At 45.3% G+C, this 9,799-nt stretch overlaps 1 protein-coding gene across 1 annotated transcript; it reads left to right on the top strand.

Annotated features, from left to right (window-relative positions):
- Positions 1–613: 613 nt before the first annotated feature.
- Positions 614–982, top strand: LOC136492237 (vegetative cell wall protein gp1-like). Its single transcript, XM_066488322.1, has one exon. It carries the CDS (start codon positions 614–616, stop codon positions 980–982), a length of 369 nt encoding a protein of 122 aa, XP_066344419.1.
- Positions 983–9,799: the final 8,817 nt, after the last annotated feature.

Genomic DNA, 9,799 nt, shown 5'->3' with positions numbered 1-9,799 from the left:
TCATGACCATTATAACCTATGACTAACTTAAAAATAATAACTTTACCATGTTAAATATTTGACCGCATCTTTTCATACTATATCTCTAATAAACATGAAGCTACATAATTGTTTTTATAATTTTTATGACTGTTATTTAATGTGCTATGAAATAAATTAATATAATAGCAATTGTAAAAGAAAGAGAAAAATAAAAAGAGGGGCGGGAAATTGAAATAGGGGTACTAGAGGGCATTTTGTCACGTGGGGGATGCCCTCTACTACTGGTTTTAGTTTACAACCAGTACTAGAGGGGCATTTTCATTTTTCGCGCGGGGAGACCCTCTAGTACCGGTTGTACACTACAACCGGTACACGGGAAGACTCTCTAGTACCGGTTTTAGTTTACAACCGGTAATAGAGGATCTCTAGTGTCAGATTTTAATTACAACCGGTACTAGAGGGTCCCTGTGGGCATAAGAAGCACTCAGTGCTCCTCTTTAGTAAACACTTAGCCATTTCCAACCTCCGCTACGTCTTCCTCACGTGCTCACGTCGCCCAGCCCGTCCGGCTGCCAAGAACCTCCGCCGCCACCTCCATCCGCCGCATCCGTCGCCTCCGTCGTCGACCCCGATGCCGTCGCCTCCCCTCCGACCGGCCACGCCCCCGACGATGCCATCCCAGCCAAGTACGATGCCGCCCCGCCCCGGCCGACCCCGCCCCGCCTCGGCCCCAACGGCATTGCCGCCCCGATGCCGCCGCCCCACCACCGACGCGCCCCCGCCTCCCCGTTCGCGCCCTGGCCCCGACGTCGCTGCCCCCAACGCTGCCCCTCTGCGCCGGCCCCGACGCCGCCTGCCCCGCGCCCCAACGCCACCCCTCCACACCGGCCTCCCCACCGACGTCGTCACCGCCTCGCCGACCAGCCGTGCCCCGACGCCGCCTGCCCCGCCCCGCCTCGCTCCTGCAGACTCACGGCGGCCGCGGGTCGCGCTGACGTAAGCCCGCAGCCGTCGTGACATCATTGTTATTTATATTTTGATTTATGCATTAGTAGAGAATAGCTAGAAAATTATAGAAAATTGTTGGAGTAGATAAAAATTATAAAAAATTGAAATACATATAAATCATGCCTTTTATTTTTTAGAATTAATTTTTCCCATGAATTGAAATACTTAGAAAATAGTTAGAAAATTATAGAAAATCCGTACTAGTTGAACTTGCATGCCGTGTTCATCTCGGCTAGCATGTTCTCTGCCGAGTAGTAACGGATGTCAAGGAGGAGCTTTGATTCTACGAGGGAGAGCAGCAACGATCGTGGAAGACCATGTCCCCTTCCTCGTAGAATCGGAGCTCTTCCATGGCCAAGTACGGTACCGCCCGGTGGAGAAATGCTCGCCGAGATGATCACGTCTGCAAGGTCAACTAATACGGATGATTATTTATTTAAACATATTTTTGAGCTTGAATTTGATGGATATTTGATAACTTCAGACCTAGAAATGTCATCTACAAATGTTACTACCCTCGAGGTGGCACGTCTTGCAGGAGTTCACTTCCCTACTCCCGGTATCGTCATGCCAAAAGGCGATCGAAGCGACAGAACAGTTCCGAACATAGTAATGTTATTTTCTTCTTCCAATTGGTTTTGAACTACACATGAATAATTCCTAATTCTACTTACATACAATGTAGGTTATCAACAGTATTACATGGCTTAAACGAGTTGTCGCAGAGGTAGGTGGTACCACTCCTAGAGTGCGACGAGATGTAGTTGGTCCAGTTATAAGACTGCACATCTTTTTTCAAATACCCATTCGAGGAGCACCACCAGGGCAGCCTAAGCCGATGGTTGCAATTGACGCATTGGGTCGACCAGGAGTAAGGAAGACAGGTTCTGAAAGGAGCGTTGTGGAGGCATGCCTGGAAAAGGTAAAGGATCATGGGTACTTTGTACCAGACTACTCGTATTTTAAAATAAAGGCACTTGAGGAGGGAAGCAGTAGTGTGATTATGACTGCTGAGAAGGTTTGTCATTGGAATCGACATGACATGGTATGGATCTAATCATCCTTTTATCTTCAATTATGTTACATATTTTAAATTTCATAATAATGATATTCTCTTCTTTTAGGATATCTATGGCCAAACCTGGACAGCAATAAGCTTTCAAGCGATTCTGGAGCAAGTCGTGGAAAAATTGGGATATATTTTTAGCGTTCGATACCCGACGCGCACTAGAGATTTCACGCTCCAGACTCAGATCTCTTTCTACAATGCATCTCAAGCGATGGACCCACCATTGTTTGAGATTTATGGTTGTCCAAATTTTTATTCTGAATCGCTAGAGAGTGCACTAGTTCGTGCTCTAACTTATATTGATGACGATCTAGACTTTAAGATTGCAGATGTGAATTATGTTTCATATCTTTATAAGGTATCCGGGCTAATCCCGTAGTATGCATGGATGTAACATTTGTCTTATGTATTTGAACTTCTCTCTAAGACAAGTAGCGCTGTATCAACTTAAGTATTTACTTACTTTTCTTGTGTATTTGAATTATTATCAGAAGTGGTTCTCTCTAAGATCGCAAATGTAACATTATAGATATATAGAACTTTCCATATATGAGCGTATTAGAACTAGTATACGTAAAGAAAACAAATATGAAATACGAATATAGACTAAAGGAACAGAAATAAGAAAAGAAAAAGGGGGAAAAATTAGTACCGGTTGGGGATACCAACCGGTACTAACGAGGTCACCTCCCCGCGCGGCGTGGGAAGCCCTTTAGTACCGGTTGTTGGTATCCCCAACCGGTACTAAAGGACCCTCCTCTAGTACCGGATTGGTAGTACTGGTTGCGAAACCGGCACTAGAGGGGGGTTACTGACCGGTACTAGAGGCGCTTTTTTCAGTAGTGGAGGGATCAGCTGCATTGAACATCCAATTGTTTCTAGTTGCCCATGTGCTCCACATTAGAAGGATTACTATTTCCGTAAAGAAGGGTTTTGCCAATCTTTGTTTGATATGTTTGATAATCCTCAGAATTGGCCTTGTTGGAGTGAAGCTGATCCCTATGGAGTTGCAGCATGCTTTTGCAAAGTTGCATCTAAAGAAGAGGTGTGCCGCTGTTTCACTTCGTTGGAGAATACATAACTCACAGTTGCATGAATCCAGGTTCATATTTTTTTGTCTTAGTAAATCTCTTGTACTAAGTCTATCTTTAAAGAGTAGCCAACAGAATACTTTGTGCTTCATTTGACATTTTGACTTCCAGATCCAACGGTATGCCGGATGCACAATTCTTTGTCCCATTAGGTTTTTGTACACTTTGGTTGTGGAGAACTCCCCATTTCCCCATATGTATGACCACTGGTCGTGCTCTGCATTTGGCTGTATCTCATTGATGTGCTATTGGAGGATTCCCAATTGTGTATGCGCTTGTGTTGTTAGGGGCAAGTCAAAGTTTTGTATGAATTGTGGTGTGCTCAGGGCTCCTTTGAGGGTGATATCCTGGTCTTTGGCAAAAGATAGAAGCTCTGGGTATGCTTGTGATGGTATTTGGCCATTCCAGAGGTCCTTCCAGAGGAGAACCGTTGAGCCATCGGCCACTGTGACTGTTGCCAACCCTTTGTATTTATCCACTAGCTTGACAATGTCCTTCCACCAGAAAGAGCCTTTTGTTTTGCTGCCCCGACAACTTACCGTTCCTGTAATAGTTTTCCCATACTAGTTTGACCCATGGAATGTCCAAGTTGTTGTAGAACTTGTGGAGAAATTTGAGCAGCAACGCCTCATTGTGTGTACCAATGTTTACCACTCCTAACCCCCCTTGTTTTTTTGATACACATGCCATTGGCCACGCAGCCTTTGAGGGTTTTTTAGAAGATATATCAACTCCTCGCCATAAACAGTGCTTCCTAAACCGATCAAGCTGTTTTATCACTCCTTTATGCAATTTCAAAGTGGAAGCATAGTAGACTGCCGAAGAGGAGAATACCGAGTTCACCATCTCTAGTTTCCCTCCCTGGCTTAGAAACATGGGAGTGGAACCCAGTTTCTTTTCAATCTTCTGGATGAGGGGTAAGAAGTGCTCCATCTTGGGTTTAGTGGTTCCAAGGGGTAGATCCAGGTAGGTGAGAGGTAGCGAACCCTTTTGTCATTCAAAAATCTCTGCTAGGCTCTGCAATTTGGTTTCAGAGATGTTTAGTGGGACCATCACAGACTTGCTATAATTGACTTTGAGGCTTGTTGATGCTGCAAAGTTGTGTAGTAGGTGTTTGAGATGTAGGAGTTGTTGTGGGCATGCTTCCATGATGAGCAGTGTATCATCTGCATATTGGATGATGGGGAAGTCTGCTCCTGCTCGTTAAGGTATTGGTAAGTTGAAGTTGCCTAAGTCCTTTTCTCTATTTACAATGGTTTGAAGGAGATCCGCTGCCAGAACAATCAAGAGTGGTGATAATGGATCTCCTTGTCTAACACCACATTTGCAATGAAACACCTTCCCTGGCACCCCATTTAGTAGGACCGATGATGTGCCTGTCTGGAGGATGGATTTTATCCAAGAGGTCCATTTGCTGCCAAAGCCTTTGTGCTTCATTATCTTCAGGATTGCTTCATGCTCAATCTTGTCGAGTGCCTTTTCAAAGTCTAACTTTAAAATTACCATCTCTCTTTTAGATGACTTGCAGATATGGAGGTACTCAAATGCCCAGGCTAGGCAATCATGAATTGTCGTTGATTTGATGAATCCATACTGGTTTTTATGGATTAGTCTCATGATCACCTGTTGCAATCTTTGAGCCAACAGTTTGGTGAGCAATTTTATGGTGGAGTTGAGGAGGGATATTGGTCTAAAGTCCCCCACAAGAGTGATGTAGGAGAGTGATGTAGGAGGAATTGATACTCTGTAGACATATGCTTCCCTCAAAGAAGTCCTCGCATAGCTTCTAGAAATCCTGGGCTATTAGATGCCAAGTTTTCTTAATGAACTCCCCATTGAAGCCATTTGGACCCGGGGGCCATCTGGACCCGGGGACTTGTCATTTGGTAAATCAGCCACTATCCTGTCAATTTCCTCCCTTGTGAACGGGTCCTGAAGCCATTCCAAGTTCTCACCCCGTTGTAAAAGATTGCTAAGATCAAAATACATATGAGTATATTCAGACCTCCCCATCCTTTCTTTGTATGCATTCCATAGTAAAGAGGCCTTGGCTTCATGATCAAAAAATTCCTGCCCATTGCTGTCCATAAGGGATGTGATCAAGTTCTTTCTGTGTCTTATGGAGGCATTTGCATGAAAAAACCTGGTGCATTCATCTCCCAATTTAACCCAATTGATTTTCCCTCTTTGCTTCCAGTAAGTTTTCTGCTGATGGAGTAGCTTTTGGAGGTGATCCACCATTATGTTCCTGAAATTCCATTCTTGAAGAGATAGGTGAAGGACCGGAAACGGCGACCAGAGGGGGGTGGGTGAATGGGAGCCTCAAATTTCTTTCGAAATCTTCGACCACTGTCCCAACATCAATCCCCAAAAAGCATACACGAAAGACTTGATGACCACGACCCTAGAGAAGGGTGGATGCTCCATCAGAACACAGCGGGTCACCACAGAGCAAACGGAACACAGATCAAAGCCCAAACGAGCAAACTCCCAAAAGAAAACAGCACTGCTCCTGCAAATATCGGACACGTCCGGTATTATATCGGACACGTCCGGTATTTTCCGGACACGTCCGGTATGATATCGGACACGTCCGGGATTTTCAGCAGCAAGCTGACCAAAAGAGAAAAATCCAAAACCCCATCAAACGGTGTCCAAAAATCATGAAATTTTAACCATAGCTCTTTAGACACCAAGGGAAGGTCTCCACAAAATTTCAGCTCAAAACTCCAAAGTGAGAAATATCGGACACGTCCGGTATGATATCGGACACGTCCGGTATGAACGAGCAGTTTCTCGGGAAAAATTAAATCAAGCCATAACTTGATCAAATCAACTCCAAATGACTTGAAATTTTGCACAAGAGTTCACAAGCGAGTAGAAAAGCAACCTCTAAAAGATCATAGCCCGAGACAAACTCTAACTCCGTGAATCGAAGGAATTGAAGAAAACCCCCAAGAAATAGGTCAAGAACTAACTAAATTGCCCGGATCTGCGATCTCGTGAGGAATTAGTGGATTTCCTTCGGTGGAAAGCTTCTACTCATGTCACTGATCGATCCAAGGCAACAAGAACGAACCAAAACCGTCCCAAATCGAAGAAACGAGAGGGGAAACAAAAAGGGACAAAAGGAGCTCGTGAAGAACACCAAAATCACATCAAGAACACAACTAAATCATGAATCCCGGAGGACATACGGTGGTTACGGCCACCGATTCCTTCAAAACCAAGTCACAATTTGAGTTGTGGACCTCTCTCATACATGGAAGCAAACTAGAGGAAGAAACCCTAAAGGAGAAAATGAAAACTGGAGGAGGTGAGGGAGATGGGGGCTCCCTCATCCTATTTAACAGGGCTATTACACATTCCCAGTTTTGCCCCTGGATACAAATGAGTTGAACCGCTAAGCCCAAGGGCGTTGTTGTCCAACCCGGTGTAATCTTGATCCGACGGCCACCGCGCCTTCTCACCGGTAGCTTCGCCTCGACGCGAACTCCCCGATGCCGCCACGTGCCGTTCGTCCCTCCTCGGAACCTCCGCCCGGGTTTTGAGGCCCAAACCCGTAAACCGTCCATCCGATGGTTTTGAGGCCCAAACCATCAAACCGTCCGCGAGTAGCGTACTCCATACGCGTCCCTCGCCATCCGACGCGTGTCACCGCCGTCCTCGACCGGCCGGCCCGCCAAGTCCTCCTGAGCCTCGCTCGACTCACGCGTCCGCCGTCTTGACCCGGTCAACACCGTCACTCCATGTCTTCTTGCACTTGTCGATGTCCCAAGTGTCAGCCACCGTGGCTAGTCACCCGGCCTCTGGGTCCCTCGGTCCAAGCCTCACGTCCGTCCTTCACCGCTCCCGGTCTGTCGGCACGGCACGTCCTCCTTGACCTTCACCTCGCCGTCGACCACCGCATCCGAGCTCCACACCTGCACAACACAAGCCAAAAGACATGTCGCACACATAGCTTTCGCCATGGTAGGATTAGTCACCACTCAACCTACTTCGTGGATCACATTGACAATCACTCATCACAAAACGAACACACAAGGGTACTTGTCAACCTTGTGTTCGCAATCTCCCCCTTGATGAGTGCATTGTCAACACCAATACACGAACAGCTTGAGCAAAAGAAAAAGAAGAAGAAGAGAAAAGAAAGAACTCACCCAAATGACCAAAAGCCAAAGAAAAGCCAAAAACTGGGTCATTTGAAGGTGAGCAAAACTTGGTCCCCAAAGACATGGGCAACGGCTCGACGCAACCAAGTAAAACAAAACTAGCCCTCAAGAAGAGGCAACGGGCTCAACACCACTAGCAAAGCTCGAAAAACCGAAAAAACTGCTAGACCCTCTAGAAGAGGCAAAGGCTCAACACATCTAGCAACACACCTCAAATGCAAAACTGCTAGACCCTCCAGAAGAGGCAAAAGCTCAACACATCTAGCAAAACACCTCAAATGCAACTCCCCCTGAACAAGTGCAATCTCTCTCAAATGAATGCATATCGCTCAACTTTAGGTGACATTGTGAGTGTGGAAACTTCTCCCCCTTGTTGACACATGCACTTATCAAGCTAGAGCCCAAAGATTGCATCTTCCCCTCAAATTATGCTATGAATGCAGAAATGCACGAATGCAGAAGCTTCAAGATTATAGTAAGTAGATTGAAAAGAGGCTCTAGTTGATGCTGTCATGTATATATAGCAACACATACAAGTGCTAGCAAATGATCAAAGTGACCAAATGAGACGAAATATGGCATTTAAGCAATTTTGATCAAGTTTGAGCAATTTTAAAAAAGGGTTCACCACCAAAGGAGCACATAGCAAAAATAGACAGGAGATCGACCTTGTGCTACACATGTATGCAAAGTGAACTACCCCAAACAAGGTTCACACATCATGTCATGAGACAAACTTGTGGTTTGATCAAATTTTAGACACCAATTGAATTTTATCAGAGTTATGCAGCTTATTACCAAAGTTTGTCAGACAAGTGTGTGCGGGAGGTTATCTGTGCCACCAAAACCTGACTTAGCGACCATGTCAAGCCTATGCCAAAAGCAATCAGAAGCTTAAGACAATGATCTCGGTATCCATTACAGAGCTCAAGTTCACCAATAAGTGCAATTTGGAGCTGTCTCGATACTCTGACATAGGATAGTACAGACCCATCCCGATCTTTTCAATTCACTTAGTTTGATTTTCAAGTTTTAGCACAAATTCAAGTTTCTCAAGCAAGTGTGTAACTCAAAGTATGAGCCGTAGCAACTAAGCATATACATGAAGCAAGAAAAAAAGATCTCAACACATTCTACACATGCTAGTGCCACAAATAGTGGTGAACACATTTCATGTTTCAACAAGTTTTAATCAAGTTCACAGTTTGGAAAATAAGCTTAGCTCATAACATGCATCAATTGATCAAGAGGAGCCTAAGCCAAAAGCACATCATGTATATCCATAACATCCCCAACAAGAGCATAGTGTCAATCTAGCTACTATAAGGATGAAGCTCAGGATGCAATATGATACATGATGATATGATATGCAAGTATGATATAAAAACAAAAACAAAGACTAAACTACAAAGAAAAGCAAAACTAGAATACAACAACCAAAGTTCCCCTCCTCTAAAAAGGGAAACAAACTCCAAGCTCCCCTCGCAAGCGAGCAAACTGGGCTTGGTCAAGTGGTTTGGTGAAGATATCTGCGAGCTGGTTTTGGGTATTAATGTGGTGCAGATCAATATCACCTTTCTCATAGTGGTCACGCAAGAAGTGAAAGCGAACTTCTATGTGCTTTGTCTTTGAGTGAAGGACTGGGTTTTTGGCTACACTTATGGCGCTGGTGCTGTCACAATACAAAGGCACTCGCCTAAACTCTAACCCAAAGTCTCTCAGAGTAGCTATCATCCAAAGCAACTGGGAACAACAAGCAGCAGCAGCAACATACTCAGCTTCTGTGGTGGATTGGGCGACGCTAGACTGCTTGCGAGAAGACCAAGACACAAGAGAAGATCCAAGAAATTGACAAGTCCCTGAAGTGGACTTCCTCTCAACACGACAACCAGCATAATCCGTATCAGAATACCCACAAAGAGAAAGAGAGGAGGAAGCTGAAAACCAAAGACCAAACTCGGGTGTGAAACGAAGGTACCTAAGGATCCGCTTGATGGCTTGACGATGAGACGTGCGCGGAGAAGACTGAAAACGCGCGCACAAGCAGACTGCGAATTGGATGTCTGGTCTCGTCGCCGTTAGGTACAGCAGGGACCCGATCATGCTTCGGTATTCCTTCTGGTCCACTGCTTCTCCCTCCTTGTCCTCATCCAGGGCCGTCGTGGTTGACATGGGCGTTGAAAGAGGCTTGGCCTCACCCATATCAAATTTCTTGAGCACGTCCTTGGTGTACTTGCCTTGGTGCACGAACGTCCCCTCACGAGTTTGCTTGATTTGCAGCCCAAGGAAGAAAGTCAATTCGCCCATCATGCTCATCTCAAATTCCCTACTCATAGTATCTGAAAACTTGGCAACAAGAGCATGAGAAGAGCCACCAAAGATTATATCATCCACGTATATCTGAACCAAAAGGATGTCTGTGCCTTGCTTGAGGAGGAACAGAGTCTTATCTACGGAACCCATCCTAAAACCCTTAT

The sequence above is a fragment of the Miscanthus floridulus genome, chromosome 11 (genome assembly GCF_019320115.1).
Source record: "Miscanthus floridulus cultivar M001 chromosome 11, ASM1932011v1, whole genome shotgun sequence".
In the NCBI taxonomy this organism is placed as follows: domain Eukaryota; kingdom Viridiplantae; phylum Streptophyta; class Magnoliopsida; order Poales; family Poaceae; genus Miscanthus; species Miscanthus floridulus.
The sequence above is the reverse complement of the archived record's forward strand: the minus strand, read 5'-3'. Positions and strand labels throughout refer to the sequence as shown.

Excerpts from the sequence above, each read along its gene's own strand:
- LOC136492237 (XM_066488322.1), top strand. The coding sequence starts at position 614 with ATGCCGTCGCCTCCCCTCCGACCGGCCACGCCCCCGACGATGCCATCC.